The 23,378-nt window shown below is 37.7% G+C and overlaps 1 protein-coding gene across 4 annotated transcripts in view; it reads right to left on the reverse strand.

Annotated features, from left to right (window-relative positions):
• Positions 1-23,378, reverse strand: part of LOC132820237 (ecto-NOX disulfide-thiol exchanger 2-like) — a 198,814-nt gene that overhangs the window by 44,379 nt on the left and 131,057 nt on the right. For all 4 annotated transcript variants that reach the window (XM_060832239.1, XM_060832237.1, XM_060832241.1 and 1 more), the window contains 5 exons: positions 16,872-17,027; positions 5,307-5,513; positions 4,692-4,925; positions 3,269-3,481; positions 212-318 (listed from right to left, as the gene is read on the reverse strand). In XM_060832239.1, coding sequence (XP_060688222.1) covers positions 212-318; positions 3,269-3,481; positions 4,692-4,925; positions 5,307-5,513; positions 16,872-17,027 — 917 coding nt within the window. The remainder of the gene's footprint in view (positions 1-211; positions 319-3,268; positions 3,482-4,691; positions 4,926-5,306; positions 5,514-16,871; positions 17,028-23,378) is intronic.

Here is a 23,378-nt window from a genome sequence, read left to right on the forward strand (position 1 = left end):
TGACAAGTTGGGCCAGAGCGTCTGTTTCTGTGCTGTATGCCTCGATGACTCTATTCTAACTTGGATAAGCAAAAGAAAAACAGTACCCAGTGTACTTCCGACATAAATACTAGATTCACTTTAACTCCCTGCAAGTATTTTTTATTGACATGCTATTGAAATTGTACGTTAATACATAACAAGTTAAAAGAATCTTTTAAAAAAGACTAACCTCTGCTTGTTTTCGCCACATATGCAGATTCTTGCGTTGAGCTTTTGAGAAATGGTCCCACGCCTTTTGCTTGGAGGCAGAGTGGAAAACGGAGACAATCTGCTCAACTTGGGTGAACAAAGGAGTCAAACAACCCAGTTTATGGTCCCACCAGGCATTTAATGAGGAGTAGAGAAGTAAAAGAGGAAGGGAGTCAGGCAGGCAAGCAGGCTATTGTGGTCAGTGCAGTTCTGTGATCAGAGTAAAGTGACTCCAACTAGTACTTACTTTGTACAATTTTGTAGGTGTGTACCTTCCTCGGGTTCATTGCCCATCTCTCATAATTATATGTATTTACTTCCATTGAGAAACAGATTAGATATCATCAAAAAAAAATCAAACCTATACATTTCCTTTCAAGCGTCCTGCCTCCAAAGCTGTTTGATTAAGCCACAAGGGACAAAATCGTGAATATTTGTATTACTGCTGGCATACATTTCAATAGACCAGATAACATAACAAACGGAGAAAGTGACTATTTAAATAGAACACCATCAGTTGTAATCATTGCTCATAACCAAGTTATATCGATTAACACAACATTCTTGCTCTATTTAACCAAAATCAGCTGGTCTTTTTGCTGTATGTATTACTCTATTCAGAAAATAAAACTTGTGCTTAGATCCAACAACTTGTAGGATTGCAGTGGTGTGAGGATATACAGGAATCTGTGAACAGAACTTTGAGACCAAACCGAAAACATCTGTTCTTGGTGTATTTATTTTGGTTGCCAAATGACAAATGTATGGATTTTATATTCTCTTTTCTCTTTACCTCCCTAAGGCAATCATAGTAAAAAGAGACGAGGTTCCAGATCCATTGGAAAGTGATTGACTTTAATTGTTTTGTATCAAATAGGGACGGGTAATAAATGCTGGTCTTGCCAGTGACATCTATATCCCACGAGTAAGAAAAAAGTACTGATGCTGCATTGAATGGTACTGAGGTGGTGCCCAAGAATGACCCTGGCAAACTTGCCTTTGAATTTTGTCTCATTAAAGATTTGTTTGTTCATCCACAGACATCAAGATGAACTTAGGTTTACTAACAGGAAAAGCAATTTAACCTCAGAAAACAAAGCATATTTGTGCTAGAGTATTTTTCTAAAAATAATTACTGTAACAATACTTGAGTTTTATTGTGCATGATTAATGAATGGATATATGAGTTTTTCTATTCATATACTTTATATTGCTAAATATTCAAATCCAGTACAACCAAAATTTGAACTGAACTGAACTGATATATGACTTCAATACAGAGAAACAACTTCACATTACCAGGGATTAGTACATTTAGAATTATTAGTTGCAGGTCTGATATTAACACATGCCCAGAAATAATTTAAAAATATTAAGGAACGCCAAACTTTATTATTTCATGAAGAATATTCCACCTTTGAGGAATCACTTTACTTTTAAACAGTTATAAGAATGTAGACTTTGTAATGGAATGAGACAGAATTCACACTAAGCTGCACTCATATTTTAATGAGGATTTCACTAGAAGATTACAGATTGGTTCTCACAATGTGAGATACTGAGATGGCTATTCTTTTCGATGAGAAATCTGTACATACTACAGAGCAATTGGGACATATTTCGGAGAGTGAGTCAAAGGATTCTTGCCTGCAATATCAAAATTCATAGAGAATTATGACAAATATGAGTCTATACCAAAGTTTAAATTTAGAACCAAGCTCACCTTTCATTTAAAATCAAAAAGAGCTGCACGTGTGTTCTTTGGAAAAATAGACCCACAGCAATGTGGTTAACTCTTAACTGTCTTCCGGGGTGAGCAGTAAACACTGACCTAACCACCCTTGTCCCATTCAAATGAAAAAAATTAAATTTCATTTTCACTCAAACTCATGAAACGTAACAAATTTCTTAATATGTTTTGATTAAACATCATAAATAAGACTTATGAGTGCATGATTAAATGTGAAAATGCCAATTAGACAGAATGGCTCCAAATTTTCTGCAATTTAACAACAGTTGCCAGTGAAAAGTAGTACTGAGATAAGCTCTCAAAACTAGTTCTATATTTTGGGTTGTAAATTATCTTTTGCACACATTGCAGCAGCTAACTGATTTTTTTTTCCCAGTGTTTGGAGAATCATATCACAAGTGACATACTTTGCTGTAATGCCTGAAGTACAACTTAACCGAACAAACAAACAATGTTAAAAGGCTTGCTGGTTTCATATTTCCAAATTACTTTGTACCTTTGTTTCCAGTGTATAATTGTAAGCACTGGGAGAACATATACAAACAAAGGTCATTTAGCTCTTAAGAACATGTCCTGCCATTCAATAACAACATGGTATGACTTAATCCCTCACACTTTTTATCCTTCATCCCTCAATAACGTTTGACAAATGTTCACTAATTTCATTTTTAAAATTAGTAATTTTAGTTAGGGGCACTTATAATGTTCTCGACTTGGCAATTTATTATTTTTCAATGCTGTTATTTTTAATTACTGTTCCGTCATTGACCTTAAGTTTGTTGAGTTTCTAATTCAATAGTTTCCTTGGGATGTCTGGCACACTGACCCCTTCTTCAATGGTAAATGCTATTGTAATTGTAGTTATTCAGCATGTCTGCCATTTGTTATTACCATTAACAGGAATCACTATGATCAGTTCTCAGCCAATCCATATTTCTTTTATCCATCCTTTGTCTTAATGTAACTATAAACCCTTTTTTGTGCTGATTTTGATCCCATTCACTCAGGGTTGGTTAATGAGTCAGCATTATAGTAACACAATTCAAGGATGTTTGGGGATAACAGCTGTAGGTCATGTGCTGAGTTGCTCTTTTATGTCAGAATGCCTTACTACATTTTTTATATATGCATCCTTTGGTTTTTAGGTGATACTCACCTTGTTCTATAAATAATGGTACCCATTTAATTAAATTCAAGAAAAAAAACACATGAACGAGAAAAGGTGGAAAAAGTTTCTGTTGTCCACAATTACTATTTCAAATGTTGAAAAACAAAGTTATTACTCACACTGAACCAGAATCTTTGAGAGAGCATTCTTAAACTTCTCTTTGGCTTCTTCCACTTCTTTTTGATGGAGAAGTTTTTCATTCATAAGCCTTCGAATATGGCTGTTAGCTGACTGGATCATGGAATAGAAAGTATTTGCTGATCGGCGGTTTACTTCTCCTCGTTCTAGCCAGGTATAAAGGGTCTGAACAGCTTCAGAGAATTTTGCATCATCTTCAAAAATGCCATTGATGTATTCCAGTGCAAGCAAAAGAAAAGGAAGAAACCAGATTTAACTTTTCAAGGACAATCTGAACAGAAGACGTGCATGTTAAATTCTCTTCTGATTTGCTGTTGGATTATTTTAAAACCTTTTAACTAAACATTTACTTTCAGGACTTGGGCAACACTGGCAAAACCTAGATTCATCCCTGGGTGATTAACATGTTGATGGGCTACCTTCTGCTTAGCAGTCACCTTTTTTTGTTGTTCATTCACAAGATGATGGCGTCACTGGCTTGGCAGCATTTATTGTCCTTCCCAGCAGACAGTTAAGAGTTCACCACATTGCTGTGGGTCTGCAGTCACATAGTCCAGGTCAAGTAAAGCCAGCAATTTCCTTCCCCAAAGGTCATTTCTGAACCAGTGACAATCAGCCATGGTTTCATGGTCATTTAACTGAATAGCTTGATATGTCAGAGTCAACCAAATTGCAAGGCACTGGAGTCACATGTAGGACAGCAAGCACCTTTCACCAAATCCTATAGTGAACCAGGTTGACTTGTAAACAATGTTCTGTTGTAATGATGTACTTCATTCTTGCGTCAGAGCTCAAAAGGTAAGCAATGTAATGCTGCACTTTAACTTGCTATTCAGATAGACAATCTCCCTTCAATACGTTAAATAATCGTTGAATCTCCTCTTCCACAATCCATGTCGAATCCTTTACTCTAACACCTTCCTTACCTTGTCGGCAGGCATGCGAAACAAGAAAAAACATTTGTTAAACTTTTGTGTCGCTGGATTACGGAACTTCTTTTTAACAGAATCCTTAAAGTGTCAAAGCAGGCCATTTGGCCCGTTGAATCCACATTGACCCTCCAAACAGCATCCGACCCCCTACGCTATCTTTGCAACCTTGTATTTCCCATGGTTAATCTACCTAGCCTGCATATCACTGGACACTATGGACAATTTAGCATGGCCAATCCACCTAACTTGAACATCTTTGGACTGTGGAAGGAAACTGGTGCTCCCGGAGGAAATCCATGCAGACAGGGGGAGAATGTGCAAACTCCAGACAGACAGTCGTCAGAAGCTGGAATCGAACCCCGGTCCCTGGCACTGTAAGACAGCAGTGCGAAACACAGCCATTGTACTTGACAGCATTAATAAAACATTTAATTGAAGAACAAAGATTTATTGTACAGAACTTTTAAATTACCTTTCAGCTTTTCTGACAGCATAGCACTTTCATGTTCTGAATAATGCACTATCGGTGGTGGTGAAGGTGGTCGAAATCTTTCTTCTTCCACTCTTCGACGATGGCGTTCCTCTCTAGCCATCATACGTTGTTTACATTCCCATTCATAAAGGTCATCTCTAGCTTCAGCAAAGTCAACATGAAGTCGACCTGTATCCTTCTTATCTGTACTAGAGCCTATTCTTATTCGATAACCTGTTGAGACCCAAAGGCATAAAAAAAACTCAAGCTTGCCACAACATGTAAAAGAGAAATCTATCACTGATCTACAGATACTGAAAGACTACAGACGTAAAAGTGCAGATTACTGAAATTCCAATTTCATGCTGGGTCTAGCTACCTGTTTATTAGCATCTTAGAAAAAAATCTCAATAAACAAAAACCTCTCCAAAAGATTTTAGCTAATCAATTATTTGATGTTCAAAATCAAGCCTTAGCAATATTTGTACTTAAAATTCCATCATAAAAGAGAATATTCATGGTCTTGAGCAATTATCATGATCATTTAAGGTGAAGCATTTGATAAATATGCTGTATGAAAAGAAACAACATTGTTAAGGACAGATCAAAAATTACCCGACAAATAGACAGCTTTGTCTATCATGAATTCATCTGAAAACCGAATATGACAAAAATTTTTCTTGCTTTTACGAATCGCTATGATTTCACCACATTGTCCAAAAACTTCAGAGATTGTCTCTTCTGACGCATTCTCTGGTAGACCACCAACAAAGACAGTCTTGCATCCTGGAGGCCTTTCTCGCATAGCAGGTGGTGGAAGATCTAAATAAAATAAAAGTTCATGAGTTAAAATTGTCAGAGGTTATACACAGAACCATATGACCACGTGAAGTTGAAACTTCAAACATCAACTAGTTCCCTTTAGCAAGAAAAAAAAGTTAGTTTCAAAGTTAGATAAGCAATTGATTGGGCATGTGTGTTCTCAAAAATAAGTCACTTACTGGACATTTTTACTTTGTTTACATCAAACTGTCATAAGTTGACAGATAATTGATCCTGCTACTCAATCTGTTCAGATGTTGTTACATGCCTTTGGAGCAGGTTGGGCTTGAACCCCAGTGTCCTGGCACAGAGGCAGGGACGCTAACATTGCACCATAAGAGCCCTTTGATCCATCTATATTACTGTGAGCTAATGACAAATCACGTTTTTCTTTTGTGATATGACCAATGGTTTACCTTGCAGACCACCCAAGTGCTTTATTTAAAGAATAGAGGACAATTAATCACAACTTAGATTCAGTCTTGACACAGTGAATTATTTGAAATTCATGTTCTTAGTAACCTTAAATCAAATTATAAATGTCACTGCCATTAAAAATAACACTTTTTTTTCTTTATTCCTTCATGAATGTGGGCTTGGCTAATAAGGGCAGCATTTATTCTTTTAACGAATTATCTTTGAAGTGCACTTTAAGAACCACACAGTTGTGCCTCTGAAGTCACATGTAGATCAAACTGGTGTGGACAGATTTGCTTCCCTAAAGGACGGGAATAAACCAGATGGATCTTTGCAACAACCTGTATTAGTTATCTTTGTCAGCACGACTAAGACTAGTTTGTATTCCAGACTTCTCAGCTGAACTTAAACCCCACCAAGTTGCCAGGGTGATATTAGATTAGATTCCCTACAATTGATTGAGTGCCTTAAGCCTCTATTTTGTTTCAAATTCTACAATACTTGATTAAAAAAAAAGTTGGGTAAGATGTTCATGCTGTAGCCAGAAGAGAGCATTGTATTAAAATATATTTGCTCCTATGCCTTTAATGCAGAGTGTTCACAAAAAGAAGAGTGCATTTTGAGTTTGACGGTTTATGATTTGAGAACATTAGAACTTGAGGCTGAACTGATTCAGTTTTGTTAATTATTGTTAAGCTTTAATTGGCCCCCTTCATATTGCAAATTCAAAGAATGTTGATGTCTACCAAAATTGCCACTGTAATTCTGACTGTTTTATTTGGGAAATTTCATTTGGAAATCTCATTTTAAAATATTTAGCATTTATTCCCCATGAATATTTGAGATTTTTATCTGAATTGAAACTGCCTCTTCAATTGCTAAAGCACAGGAAACATTATTGTTTTCTTGCTGTTCCAGACTTTTGAAATACTTTTCCTGACAGCTTTCTCATTAGATAAGTATCAATTTGTTAAAGGAAAATAATTTTTGAGTAACTTGAATAGGGATCCCGAAGTTTTGATTTTAAGACAACTGATTGTTGTTTATAATTGAATGAATTGTTTAGGCAATACAATTTAGAAGTTTATGGATTGTATAAAACTTGATAATGTCATAAATAATGAACACAGTAATAGACTTCAAGAATTCAAAGAATGTCGAAATAGGCAAACACAATTTAGTATAGTTAAATGTGTGACTGTCTTCATACTGATAACCACCTTGGCAAGGAAGGAGTGAGTGAGGAAATGCAAAGATACTTTCAGCAGCTAACATCATCTTCAGAGTTTCTCCATCCACTGATAGTAGTCTGGAGTCCATGTGGGATCAGTTAGTTCCATAGGCAGGCCCTGAGGAAGGAGATGTGGCTGTAGTAGTGGGTCTGCTTCAGGACGTGGCTGAAGAACTTCATGGCAGAGGAGACAGCCTGATGGGTACAGTGAGAAAGAGACTCACTGAGATCCTTGGAGAGAGAGCAGGAGAACGTCTTCAAGCTGGATATCCTTGGAAGAGGCTTCGCACTAAGGTTATAATCAACTAGGAGAAAGTCAAGACTGCAGATGCTGGAGATCAGAGTCAAAAAGTGTGGCGCTGGAAAAACACAGCCGATCATGCAGCATCCAAGGAGCAGGACAGTTGACATTTCAAGCGTAAGCTCTTCATCAAGAATATGAGAGGTAAGCAGACAGTAGAGATTTATCATCAAGATTGATCATGAGAGTTGTGTGCCAGTTCTAGGTAGTAGCTTGAAGTAGTAGAATAGTTAAATGCAAGACAAAACATACATATAGTGAAAGCAGAGCAATTTTTAAAATTCCTTAAACATTGGTCACCAATCTGAACACTAGTTAAATTTCCTATATTCAGGATGGTTTTCTGCAATACTGTGTGGACACTAATTGTAATGGTAATGCAGACCTTTGAAATACCATATTGAACATAAAGAAATGAAAAGCAGCAATTAAAATTCTTGGGTGAATGTTCTGAAAATTATCCCTGAGCAAAGTCAGCTAGCAGAGATCATGTCTGCTGACTCTGATCAAATTTACTTTAAAAAAAGGTTGTTATAAAGCTGGTGAATATCGCTGGATATTTATATTGCTTTCCAGGAGGCATTTTATGAAGGTGTTATTACTACACAGTCAGCTCTGCTGAAGTTCATGAAATTAAAAAGAAATTATGCTGGCCTAAGAAATTGGATGATTGGCAAAAGACAGAACAGTACAGATAACTGACAAGATGTGACTAGTGATGTCTCACAGTGATGTTAGGACCTCAACTGATTCCTATCATTTTTAACAGTTATATGGGAACAAAAAGCCACATCTCCAAGTATCATAAGTTACAAAGATTGATGGCAATAAGGCAGAAGCATATAATTATCAAGAGATTTTAATATATTAAGTGAATGAGCAAAATTGTGCCAAATTGATTGCAACATTGGCAAAGTATAATTCACTTTAAATTTAAGAATAATAGAACAGTTTTTCTATATAGTGAAAGGCTGGAAACAATGGAATTTCCCTCAAAAATGTATTGAGCATGCACTGAAAATAATCATAACACCTAATGGAATGTTAGCTTTTTCTTTTAAATCTAGAGGACTAAAATACAAAGTGGGAGATGGGAGTCTTCAAAAAAAAGTGCTGGTTAAATATATTAGGAATACCATTAGCAGTTTCCAACAAACTCCAGGAGAGTATTTTGGCACCAGAAGTACTGCAAAGATTTTGCAGAATGACACCTAGACTTCAAATGCAAAATTTAAGTCAATAGATTACATAAACTATAGTTGCCTAAAATTTTATATAGCCATAAGAAACAGAATCAGGAGTTTGGGCCCTCAAGCCTGCTCTGCCATTCAGTAGGAGTAGGACGACCCCTTTTCCTTTTTGACTAGGCTCACAATTTGTCATCATCCAAGGTTCCCTAATCTTGCCTATCATTCACTTTCAAACATACATATTGAATCTGATTTCTCATTAACTGGCCTTCAAAGGCTTCTCACATGACACATGGATTTACCCTCAAACAGCCCCTGCAATCTACATTCCCTAATACTTGCCTAATATTGTCATGGTTAGCCTTCCCTCAATTTAATACCTTCATCAGAAAACCACTCATCCTTACCAACAGTAACTTAAAACTTATGGAAGTATGGTCACAGTTCCCAAAATGATCCCTCACTAAAACTTCAATCACCTGGCTGGGACTCATTTCATAATACCAGGTCTAGTATGGTCCCTTTCCTGGCTGGACTGTTTATACATTGCTTCAAGAAACCCTCCTGAACACACAACAAACTTCCTCCTGAGTCCCGGGCACTAAAGGAGACCCAATCAATGTAGGGGATGTTAAAATCATCCAACACAACAACTCTTTTTATTTTATATTCTTCCATAATCTGTTAGTGTGTGTGTTCCTCTATCTCACCTTGGCCTTTGTGAGGCTTGGAATACACCTCAAAGTGATTGCACTCGCCCTATTCCCGAGCTCTACCCAATAGCTTCGCTGGATGAGCACTTCAAGAAGTCCTCCCACAGTATGGCTTTGCTTTTCTCCCCAATAGTTATGCATCTCCCCCACCTCTTTGACATTCTTCCCTATCTTGCCTGAAACATCTAACTCCTGAAACTGGTAGTCTCATCCCTCTCTCAACCAAGTCTCAGTAATCACCACAACATCATAGGCATTCACTGCAAAAGCTCCTCAGGATAACTCCATTCAGCTGGTGAGTCTTTGAGGCAAGAGTTGGGGAAAGATTAATCAGTATTAGTCAAAACAGCTGAGCCAGTAGCTCTTTTCCTAAAGCTAACCATTGAAACAACCTAAAATATCAAAGAAGTGGAGAGAATAATCTTATTTTGAAACAAAACAGAGCAATAAAAGCTTGAAGAGATAAATGCAACAGCTGCAGACAAAGGAGAACTCCGTTCGGAAGGCATTAAGAAGTCAGGCATGAGCTAATGTGAAACACTGGAATGTCCAAAGTGAACTGCATTGATTTGTTGCCACTTCAGCATCTCTAGTGGATAAAAGATTAATAGGCAGTTTACTTTGTTATCTTCTGTTTACATTTTGGTCTTCCCACATAAAGTGTATATTTAAAATGCCAAAACATTCTCTCTCCTGTCTAAAAAAAAGTGCTGGTTTTCTTTGGCAAGCTCTGCTTAAAGCATTGACCTGAGCCATTATACACTGCTTCTCTGAATCATGCATAATATATAAGAAATCCCAAAATCTGCCTTCAGATATTAATACAACTATTTGTGGGCAGCACGGTAGCACAGTGATTAGCACTGCTGCCTCATAGCGCCAGAGATCCGGGTTCAATTCCCCACTCAGGCGAATGACTGTGGAGTTTGCACATTCTCCCCGTGTCTGCGTGGGTGTTCTCCAGTTTCCTCTCAAAGTCACAAAGATGTGCAGGTTAGGTGAATTGGCCATGCTAAATTGTCCATAGTGTTAGACGAAGGGGTAAATGTAGGATGGGTTGCACTTTGGCGGGTCGGTGTGGACTTGTTTGGCTGAAGGGCCTGTTTCCACACTATGTAATAGTGTAAGTATAAAAATGGCTGTTGAAAAGGCAATCAGAATTTAAGGAATTAGTAACAAAATAAGATAATTTTCAGCTTTATGGAGGCCATATGTCACAGTAACACTAAATCAAAATTGTTAATGTATGGTGCTCTATGAAGAAATGGGTTCAAATTCAGGAAATTTGCCATTAACATTCAATACAATGATGGTCAGAATTAAGTAAGTAAACTTTTCTCAGACTGTGAAAAAGTATCAGCAGAACAGTGCAAAATTTCTAGCAATTCAAAGTGTAGTATAACTCTGATTTGGTTATTTGCCAGAACTTTACAATTGAGTGATGGCATATACAATTATACAAATTTAAAGCAAATTCCAACCTATTGTATTGTATTGCTCCTTAATTACTGCAGCTACTGGGAAAAGGATCTATTACTGCATTAAAAAAAACAACATCTGTGCCATCACATCATAAATTTACATTATAATACCAGGAGTTAGAAGTAGATAGCTACATTCTTATGATTATGTCTTTACTTAAAATGATTTACTTTCCACTCACTAGATATTAACAACAAATTTATTTAATAGCCACAGCAAATATTAAAATACAAAGGTGAAAACTTCCAAGAAATGTCCAAGACTGCTTCAAATGTATTTGTGCAGCCAATATTTTGTATTGCATACCAAAGTTCTTCTATGCTTAAATTCATGTCTGAATGGAATTTAGAAAGAAGCCTTGCTTTTTTTTAAATCAACTAACTCCAATCGTGGACAGAAATCAATTTACAGATGTACTGTCAGATATTTGCCAATCACATTCTTGCCTTAAATTCTGAATTGTACACTTCACAGTAAATTCATTTCTAAACAAGTCTGGAAAAATGCATTTTAATCTCATGTCACATTACAATACTCCCTAAACAGCAAGTCAATTTACTTTACCCAAAATGATGAATGCAAAAGTTCTAATGAATGAAGAATTAACAGTGACTTAGGTGTAAAAATGTTTCTGCAACATTTCACAGTTTTTTTCTCTCTTCCACTATGATACCATTCTGCAGATAAAAGCAGCCTTTAGTACCTCATTTAAACAGCTATTTTACAAGTTGTTAAATTAGACAGTGAATGTTGGCAGGTTGTGCACCCACCCAGAGGTTTTCGTAGCTAACGTCTATGCAAAATACATCAGGGCTCACTGAATAGCTATTAGGATTAGGTACATTATACCTAATTCAATTTCTCTACCAGATGAGTTTGGATCAACTGCAGTAACTAATTGTTGATAGTCGGCAATCAACTAACTCAGCATAGGGCAAACTTCCAGTCTGTTGATTAACACTTGCTAACCGAATCAGGCAACTTGATTAGTAGCTATTCAAAAACATTTTTAATGTGAATTCCAACAATTATCAAACTAGTTAAAAATAACAAAAGGAAACGTACAATCATTTTAGTTTCATTGATGTAAAATCAATGACATCTGCATTTATTATGCAGACCTTACAAATTATTTTATTTTTCATAATGAAAAGATAAAGTGGTCATAGGATCATAGAGCTGCTCTCTCATTAGAGTGAGACAACTAGTGGTAGCTTAACATAAGGGTCACCACACGAGGTGAGAGGTGAGGTTGAAGAGGATCCTTCATAGTAACCGCAGTCGGTGCTGGAATTGAACCCATTCCATTGGTATCACTCTCCACGGCAAACCAGCTATCCAGCTAACTGACACTAAACCAACTTTTTCAGACCGATCAAACTATTAAAAATAAAAGGTCAACAGTAAACATCTTTAAAAAGCTTAAATTATCAAACATCTGGCCCAAGTGCAAGTACAACAAATTGAGCCAAACAGACATTTAATATGAAATAATAAGTAAAATCATATGGCTTGAAAGATGCCAATTGCCAATGCAAAAACATTCAATATTATGAAAAAGTTCATCTGTTTCAAATTGTATCCAGGGCAGCAAAAATATAGGTTAGTTCAAATTAAAAATAATCTATTCCTGGTACTGGCAATAAACCATAATCCGATCAGAAAATATGTTGTTCAATTTTCTACTATTCTTTTCTACTTTGAAATTGCAAAATTTGCATCATGCTTGATAAATCTGTGCTCTGCATCAACGTGCCATGGGAAACAGATTTAGAGTACAAAATACATTTTGTATGCTTCAGAGCCTGAGAGGGCAATCATTCATCCTTTATGGCTGGATACAGGTTTAATATATCTACCTTCCAATGCCAAGCAGAAAAATATTAACTAATAAGCTAACAGTTGCTTAATGACTCCCAAAGGCCTAGCGAACAATTACATGTATAAGCAAGAAAAAGGTTTTAAACTCTACATCAGTAATTAGAACAAAGTTATTTTTGAATGTTTAAAAATAAATTTCATTCAATTAATTAAAGACACAAGTTTCCACCCAATATGTACAGTAAATCTCTAGAGACTAAATTATAGGCAGATTGTTTTAGCTTGTAATTATTTAAGATTCCAAATACCATGCTAATTTAGTCAAACTACTTTGCTCTACTTTAGAAGAAAAAGTAAAATGTCCAACAGTGGTCAAACCAAAGCAGCATCTGTAATATTATTTAGATAATACAAAATCTAATGCAAAACCACAGTTGCAACTTGTTTGCTTGGCAGAAAAAAAGACTGATCAAACCAGTTTCTCAAATATCTTCACACTAACTTTCACAAAATAAGAATGCAGAAGATATCCTTCATGTACCTGCTCTCCAGCTTTGGGGAGGATTCACAAATTTTCTAATAATAAAGTGACGTTTTGGTCAATCATTTTCTGAAGACCTTTTCAGTACTATTTTATCATACATCCTAAGCCAGTTTTGCATCCTGGCAGTGCACTGAAAACACGTTGAAATAATTCAAATGAAACGCAGAACATGTCTTGTGCTTTGCATCCTCAGAAGATTTACATGAATCTCATTACAATATTGTTTTTTAAAGGTACCAGGGATTATTAATACTGGGAAACTCATTTGAGTTGAACATTGCTTTTAAAACATAGAACAGTACAGCACAGTAACATCGCCTTTGATGATGTACTGAACATGATGGTCAAGTTAAACTAATCCTTCCTACCTGCCCATGATCCATATCCCTCCAATCCTTGCTTATTCATGGGCTTATCGAAAAGCCCCTTAAACACTCCTCTTGTATGTGCCACTACCACTAACCCGGTAGCACATTCCAGGCACTTAACACTCAAAAGATTTGCCCTCACATCTCCTTTGAACTTTCTCCCTCTCATCTTAAATGCATGCCCTTTAGTGTTAGATATTTCAACTCTGGCAAAAACATTCTGACTGTCAACCCTGTCTATGCATCTTCTATCATGTTCCTCTGCCTCTGCCACTCCAGAGAAAACAACCTTAGTTTGTTTAGCGGAGAGGCTATATACCTTCTAATCCAGGCAGCATACCAGTAAACATCTTCTGCATCCTCTCCAAAGCCTCCACATCTTCCTGAACAGTGGCGACCAGAATTCAATGCAATACTATAAGTGCCTAACCAAACTTTTATGAAGCTGCAACATCACTTTCTAACTCTACAATGCCCCGACCAAGAAAGGCAAGCATGACATATGCCTTCCTTACCTGTAACCGTTTTCAGGAAGCTAAGGTCTAGGACCCCAACATCCCTCTGTACATCAATGCTGTTCAGGATCCTGCCATTAACTGTATACTTTCCCTTAACATTTGATCTCCCAAAGTGCAACATAAACTCAGTCTGCCATTTCACAGCCCATATCTGAATTGATCTTGCTGTATCCTTTGACAACATTCTACACTATCTACAATTTCCCCAATCTTTGTATTGCCTGCAAACTTACTAATCCACCATCTACATTTTAATCCAAGTCATTTATATAAATTACAAACAGCAGAGGTCCCAGTACAGATCGCTGCAGAGCACCACTGTTCATGGATCTCCAGCCAGAAGAACACTCATCCATAACCCTCCTCTGTCTTCTATAAGCAAGCCAATTCTGAATCCCAATGGCCAAGTCACCATGCATCTTTATCTTCTCAATGAGCCTACCATGAAAGATCTTGACTTTCTAAAATTCTTGCCTTTCCAAAATTCACGTAAACAACATTTACTGCTCTACCCTCACTGATCGCTTTCATCACCCCCACACGAAAAAGAAATCGATCAAGTTAGTAAGATATGATCTGCCCCGAATAAAGCCATGCTGAGTGGCTCTATTTAGGCCATGGTTTTCCAAATGCACATAAATCCCATGCCTAACAAATCTCTCCAATTGTTTTCTAACCACCGACAAGAGAATCACCAGGCTACAATTTCCTGGATTATCCCGATTTGCCCTTCTTGAACAGAGGAATAAATTTAGCTATTCACCAGTCCTCGGACCTCTTCAGTGGTTAGAGGGGATATAATGATCTTGGTCAAGGTTGCAGCAATCTCTTCGCCTCTCTTAATAAGCTGGGATCGATCCAATTGAGCCCTGAGATCTTAACCAACGTAATGCTCTTCAAGAGATCCAACACCAATTCTTTATTGATCTCAAAATGTCCTATCATATTGGCATGCCCCACACTAATCTCACTATCCCCCATGTCCTTCTCCTTAGTATTACTGACTCAAAGTTCTCATTTAGGGTCTCACCCATATCCGCTACCTTCAAGCACAAGTTCCTTCCTTTAGCCTTGGATCCTATCCTCTCCCTAGTTATCCTCTTGCTTTTAATGTCTGTATAAAATACCTGGGGATTTTCTTTAACACTACTTGCCAAGGATATTTAATGACCACTCCTTATTCTCCTAATTTCCTCCGTGAGATCTTTCTGCTTTCTCTATATTCCTCATTGTCCCCGCGCTATGCCAGCTTTCTAAACTTTACAAATGTTTCCTTTTTCTCTTTGACTAAATTCACATTCTCCCTCATCATCCAAGGGTCCCATACCTTGTAGCACTGCCCTTCCTCCTTACTGGAACATGCTGGTTCTAAACTCTGATCAATAGGCATTTAAAAGACCTCCCACACGTCAAATGTGAACTTGCCCGATAACATCTGCTCCCAATTAGCTCTCCTTAACTTCTTCCCAATACTGACAGAATTTGTCTTTCCTCAACTTAGTACTTTCTCGCAATGTCCTGACGTATCCTTGTTCATAGCTATCTTAAAACTTGTGAAGTTGTGATCACTATTTCCAAAATGCTCTCCCATTGTAAGGTCAGTCACATGGCCAGGTTCATTTCCCAATACAAAGGCAGCATTGCTCCTCCTCTAGTTGGACTATCCACATATTGTTTCAAGTAACCCTCTTGGATGCACAAATTCTGTCCCACCCAAGCCTCTTGCTCTAACCAAGTCCCAGTCAATATTAGGGAAGACAAAGCCACCCACTCTATGACAACCCCATTGTTTTTGCGTCTTTCCATAACTTTATAAGGGTATCTGACACTCTGAGGTCATATGCAATGAGTAACTATTTGTTACATTAGTCAATGTTGAGAAAATCAGAAGTGATGGTATGTCATTCTTTCGAACAGAAACACATCACACTCTCACCCGAGTGGGCGAGGTTCATTGAATAACCACTTTTATCAGACCAAAGTGAAAGAAATGTCTCAACTGCAGATCAATTTTCAGAACTTTACGTGCAGCCAGATTGAAAGTCACTTGAAATATATCCAAACATTTCTCATATGGATCCACATTGACAATAGTTTTGATGTCCTAATAAACTGAATTGAACGTAGTCAAAGTGAAGGAATGTCAGAAACGTTCCCGTTCATCCAAATGGGTTAGTTTCAGATCCAGTTTCAGATAAATGTCATTTGACATTCACAGAACATTTTTACAGAAAACATATTTGTACAAAGGAAGAAGGAAAGTTTTAGCTGGATGAATAATATTAACATTGTTACTAAGTACATAATTACCTTTCATGTTTTTCAATCAAAGATTCTGGTGAAGATGATAACAGTGGTATTAATATAGGCATAAAAGAACTCCGTAAACTAGTAAACTCAGTTGGGTTCAACATGGCATATGAAAAAACCCACAAAATAATAATTTAAAAATGCAAGTTAAGTTGAACTACAGCATTAATATTTCAGTCAAAAGTTTGACTAAACATTGTTGTCGCAAACTATTCATTTGGTGGTGTCCTATTTTTCTTAGCACAATCTGAAAATTTGATCAATTAAGAGCAACATTCTGATTTATGACAACTTTACATTTGAACAGTTTGTCCTCAAAGGAAACACAGTTGCAAATACATTTAATGAAATTTATTCAGTTCAAAAATAAAGAAGCTAATTGTGTGCAAGGTAGAGTAAGTCATGCAAAATACAACAAGTTTCTTTTAATGATTTGTTACTTCACTGCCACTCCATCACTTACTTGGATTTGGAGGAAAAAGTGTACAGCTTTTACAATGAATGATCTCCTTTACTACAAGCATGTTTTGACGAACTGTTGGTGGAACAATACCCAATCCAGGCATCATTGGGTTAATGGGTGCAATCCCAGTCATCATACTAAGGCCTCGGTCAAACTCTGTAAAACGGACAGAGAAACAAAAATCAGGCTGACAACTTTCATAAACATTTAATTATGACTCAGCAGAAACAATAATTTAAGTTTTATACGTCTGTCTTCGGCTTCAATTTACGTTTGAATTAAAATCCTTGTACTCAGACTTTGGAGGAGATGTGTAGCTCAGGTTGTAAATTTACTTGCTGAGCTGGTAGATTTGTTCTCAGATGTTTTCTCATCATATTAGGTAACATCAGTGAACCTCCAGTGAAGCATTGGTGTTCTGTCCCGCTTGCTATTTATCTGTCTTGGTTCATTGTGGTAGGTGATATCATTTCTGGTTCTGTTTCTGAGAGGTTGTTAAATGGGGTTCAAATCTATATGTTTGTTAGACGTCTAGGAAGTCCCCCCTGTGTCTGTTTAGCCTGTTCCAGGATGGATGTATTGTCAGAGTCAAACTGGTGTCCCTTTTGGTCTGTGTGTATGGATATCAATGATACGTGGTCATGTCCTTTGGTGGCTAGTTGGTGCTCATGTATCCTGGTGACCCAGCTTCCTATTAGTTTGTCCAATGTAATGTTCGTTGCAGTCCTTGCAGGATATTTTGTATGAGACGTTTGTTCTGCTGATTGTTGGTATGGAATCCTTTAAATTCATCCAAAGCTTTTTCAGTGTGGTGGTTGGTTTGTGGACTATCATGATGCTGTGGGGCTGGAGTAGTCTGGTTGTCACCTTAGAGATGTGTTTAATGTGTGGCAGGGTTGCTAGAGTCTCTGGGCATGTTGTCTTCCTGTTTAGGTCTGTTGTGCAGGAAATCGGCAGACTGTGCTTATCGAGTACCCATTGTTCCTGAATATGCTGTAGAGGTGTTTTTCTTCGGCTCCTTGTATTCCTGGGTGCTGCAGTGTGTTGTGGCTTGTTTAAATAATGTCCTGATGCAGCTCAGTTTGTGGGTGTTGAGATGATTGCTCCTAAAGTTGAGTATCTGGTTGGTCCTATAGACGCTGGTCTGCAGCTCTCCATTGGCTTTTCTTTCTACTGTGAGATCTAGGAAAGTGAGTCTGTTATTATTCTCTTCCTCATTGGTGTACTTTATACTGGTAAGGATGTTGTTTATGCGTTTGTGGGTTTATTGTAATTTGTTGCGTTTTGTGATGACAAAGTTGTCAAATCAAATCAATGGGATGCCTCTGGGATCACCAATATCTGGACTTTTAGCAGAAGCAGAGGTTAGAACGAACAGCCCTTCCCATGATCCAGCCCAAGCTTTGGGTCCGCTATGTGGATGACATCTTTGTCATCATGAAATACAACAAATTAAAAGAAACCCACAAACACATAAACATCCTTCTTACTGGTATAAAGTTCACCAAAGAAGAGAATAATAACAGACTTCCCTTCCTAGATGTCACAGTAGAATGAAAAGCCAATGGAGAACTGCAGACCAGCATCTACAGGTAAGCCATGCACCACACTGATCAGATACTCAACTAGAGGAACAATCATCCCAACACATACAAATGGAGCTGCATCAGGACATTATTTAAACAAGCCACAACACACTGCAGCACCCAGGAACTACGAGGAGCCGAGAAAAAAACACCTATACAATATATCCAGGAACAACGGGTATCTGATAAGTGCAGTCTGCTGATTCCTCCACAACTGACCTAAACAAGAAGATACAACATGCCCAGAGACTCTAGCCACCCTGACATTCATCAAAAACATCTCTAGGGTGACAACCAGACTACTCCAGCCCCTCAGCATCATGGTAGCCCACAAATCTACCACCACACTGAAACAGCTCCGGATGAGTTTAAAGGATCCCGTACCAACAACCAGATATACAAAATATACCTATACAAAATATCCTGCAAGGACTGCAACAAACATCACATTGGACAAACTAATAGGAAACTGGGCCACCAGGATACAGGAGTACCAATGAGCCACCAAAGGACATGACCACCTATCTCTGATATCCATACACACAGACCGAGAGGGACACCAGTTTGACTGTGACAATACATCCATCCTGGAACAGGCTAAGCAGACACGTTTGAGCATTCCTCGGTCTGGCATTCAAACTGGAACTCCATTAACAAACATATAGATTTGGACCCCATTTACCAACCTCTCAGAAACAGAACCAGAAATGATATCACCTACCACAACAAAACAACACAGATAAATAACAAGTCAGACAGAACACCAATGCTTCACTGGAGGCTCACTAATGTTACCTAGCATGATGACGTCTGAGAACAAATCTACCAGCTCAGCAAGCAAATTTACAACCTGATCCTTGCACTGAGCTACCAATCTATTGGCTTTATTCTTTCCAATAGTCCTATTTGTTACATGCCTGAAGCTGATCTTATCCTAGTCTATCCATAATTCTAAATCCAAACTCTGGAAAGCCATTCACCATTCACTTCCATTTTATCCTTCAAAACTTTGATTCTACCATGGTTCAGATTTTATTGCTGCTTGGTACACAAGTTTACCTTCACTAAATGTTTTGGAATACTATATTTTACAAGTATGTTCACCTTTTGGAATGTTTTTTCTAGATTTTTTCACTGAAATATTCTTTGGGAAAAGCTGCGTGTTAAATCAGAGTGCATTAAATAAAAAGGACCAGAGGCAAGGGGCAATTACGACATTAAGACTACAAGTAATAAGGAATTTATTAGACTACTGTATAATTCTTCTTTGTTTTGGGAGGTTTTGGTCTTAGTTGCTGGGCTGTGAGCAAAGCTTTTTCCTCTCGTTGTAAACACAAATAAATAAAAGGAAGAGACAAGAATACGTAGCTAATCAGACCTGTAAAAAAGTATTGTATGAAAAAGCTTTCATTAAGTTGTAGAAAATACAGGGTGGTGGTTAGGAATTGTTTTGTTTATGCGAGAAAATAAGGGATGGGGGGAAATGTGGAGGTATATTACTCGTGAACTAGACAGAAATTGAATTAAGTGAATCTGCTTACAAATGTAGCTGAAGATATTCCGGAAAACTAAAAGACATAAATTTATGAGAAACAAGAATAAATGTCATTAAAGTAACAGAACAGGTTCGGAAGCATAGTCCAAATAAACATTCTTCATACAAATGCACAGGGATAAGCAAAAAAATAATTTATTGCATAGCAATAGCTTTTGAAACATGGTTGCAAGAGGGTCAAGACTAAAAGCTAAATGCATCAGCTTATAAGATCTTCAGGATAAATGCAGAAAATCCTTGGGACAAAAGTGTAGCCTTAGTTATTACTTGAATGAAAAGAGAGACTATAACAAGATGTAAAACAAACAATGGAGACTTCATGGATAGAATTAAGAAACAGAAAATCATTAAAACTGTAGTGAGAGTTTGTATATTGAGCCCCAGTAGCATTCTTGAAGAAGTCATGTGCTTGTCTAATCCCTTTCTTTAATCTAAGACAAAGTCATATCAATGTAGATTTTAACAGCCATGCAGATTAGGATAAGCAGACGAGTTGATGACAAAAAAAATGAATGAATTTCTCGAAGGTTTTCGGGATAATTCTCTGCAAAAGTATATCCGAGGCTTAAAAAAAGGGGACAGGGAGTATAGACAAAGAAAGATTTATTTTTGTGCTCTTCCTGAAAGCAGGTCAGTGATAGGACAAGAAAACAACAGAAATGATTCATCACAGAAGTGGGGGGGGGGTCAACACATCTTGCCCATGCTAACCCAAAGATGACTTTTTATACAAAGCACAGAAATGAACAAGCACATTCCAAATCTGTTTCAGTTGGGATGGAATTGAACCCTTGTTGTTGGTGTCATGCTGAAGAATATGTTTACCGCATCTATAAATTGGCCAAATGGCTTATTCTCAACTGGATAAAATCAGTTTTATATGCCCTCTTCATAAACAAGGTGAGTTTCAGGAGGTTGTTGTTTTGATTATGGGACAGACAAATCCTTGCAGTCATGAACAACAGTCGTATAGCATTCCAGTAGCAGCTGGTGACCGCAGTTAGTTTCATAATCATGTTATTAGTACACAACACTGGTGCAAGTTCCATTTCTGAAATTTTCGGCAATTATTCCATGTTGCAAAACTCTTAGGTTTGTCATTATCTGCACAAGTAACCATGGTTATCTTGGTGATAAGATCAGCTGACCACAGAATAGCCTACTATCAAGTTAAAGTGGTCAGTCACACCAGATTTTATCAGTAAGCGTATAGTACACGTGCGCTGCACCAAATTCCAGAAATAATCTGAGCACATAAGTAAGACATTCATCAGCAACCTGGATTGATTAGAATGCTTCTTCCAGACTTGGTGTCTCCTCCTCTATTCAGAGAAAGGTAGCCTTAGGTGTTCCATCTAAACTGCATTATCACTGGGAAAGAACTCTGCTTTCTTCTGTATAAGGTCGCTTCCCCATAAACTCCACACGAATACCAGGCGTAGACTGGTCAGAACTCTACCTAATGGCCTCATCTCATTGGCAACCACCAAAAGATAAAAGCCATGATGCAGTTGGTCTGGTTACGTGCTGAAATGTCTTAGAAGGGGACAGACAAAACTCTTCTTCATGACAGCAAACCAAGCCTATTCCGCTGAAGAAATATTCATCTGTCCTATAGTCCTGTAACCCCATTTAATCCAGTCCAACCAAATGATCACTAGTGTTGTTGCACACTGTCCTGTGCCCCATTTGTGTGACGCCATTTCTGAGCCAAGTCAGACAGATGGAAAATTATTCCATTTACAAAATCTTGAAAAACCTACGAGCAAGATACTTAAAACCCTGCTAGACATTCCGGAAAATGGCAACAAATGAACATGCAACTAATACCAACCCATTATCCAGTTGAACACGCGATAGACTTCAGGACTTTAATAATTGTTCATGGACTGAGAGAATCAAAAGTAAACTGTTACACATGGAAAGTAGCAGCAATAACTCAGGAATAAAGTATTAAGGGACAAGGAGAAAGTGAGGACTGCAGATGCTGGATATTAATGTCAAGAGTGATTAGTTTAGATTAGATTAGATTAGATTACTTACAGTGTGGAAACAGGCCCTTCGGCCAAACAAGTCCACACCGACCCGCCGAAGCGCAACCCACCCATACCCCTACATTTGCCCCTTACCTAACACTACGGGCAATTTAGCATGGCCAATTCACCTGACCCGCACATCTTTGGATTGCGGGAGGAAACCGGAGCACCCGGAGGAAACCCACGCAGACACAGGGAGAACATGCAAACTCCACACAGTCAGTCGCCTGAGGCATGAATTGAACCCGGGTCTCTGGCGCTGTGAGGCAGCAGTGCTAACCACTGTGCCACCGTGCCGCCCGTGTGGTGCTGGAAAGACACAGCGGGTCAGGCAGCATCCGAAGAGCAGGAGAACTGACGTTTTGGGCATAAGCCCTTTATCAGGAATTACAGATGAAGGGCTTATGCCCGAAACGTTGATTCTCCTGCTCTTCAGATGTTTCCTGACCTGCTGGGTCTTTCCAGCACCACGCTCAACTATTATGGGACAAGGACAAGTTTACACAAGAATTGAAAGCAATTAGCCATGTCTGAAAACTACTGGTTTTGACTTCCATTCGATAACTGGCAACATAATACAAAGACAACTGATTACCCTAAAAGGAATTTAAGGAATTAGTAACAGAAAAACTGTCTTTTCAAACAGATAGACAGTTAAGGCCAAACTTAACAAGGAACAAAGAAGCTACTTTTGATAAGAAGGTAAGCTGGCAATATTTTGGATAAAATAACCAAAAGAATCAACAATATCACATCATAGATCTAAAAGGACGAAAATTCGTATAACAATCAACACTAGAATAATTCAGCGGCAGTACTTTGAAAATCAACACTGCACAAGGATTGAACTCCAGACACATCCGAGACAGATACTGTTGGTTAGAATTGTAACTAAATTCTTCATTAATTGAATGATAGCCAAATTGAGTTGAGGTCTAACTTGATTAGTTACAGGATTATATTTTGGTTGCTACACGCAATAAAGTTTAAATCATTGGTTCAGTACTTGATTGACTATGAGCTTTCTTAATAAGCAGTTGAATTAAAAGGTAAGGTGTGGTGATTTGCCCACAACATAGAATTGTGGGACCAATCCAGTTTAAAAAAAAACACACAATCTCATAATTAATACAACACAAGTCCCTGGCTTTGACTACCCATTGAAACCATTTTCAGACATGCTTAAATGAATCAAATAAATGGATGATGCAACTATCTTTTTCCATACAACTAAATGAAGTCAGCCCAAAGTGAGATTGTGGTTCTAACTCCTGGATTATGGGATCCTTACATTAAGATGTCATAAACAGGTTGATTCAAAATAGGGACG

Source organism: Hemiscyllium ocellatum, chromosome 11 (assembly GCF_020745735.1).
Source record: "Hemiscyllium ocellatum isolate sHemOce1 chromosome 11, sHemOce1.pat.X.cur, whole genome shotgun sequence".
Lineage (NCBI taxonomy): Eukaryota > Metazoa > Chordata > Chondrichthyes > Orectolobiformes > Hemiscylliidae > Hemiscyllium > Hemiscyllium ocellatum.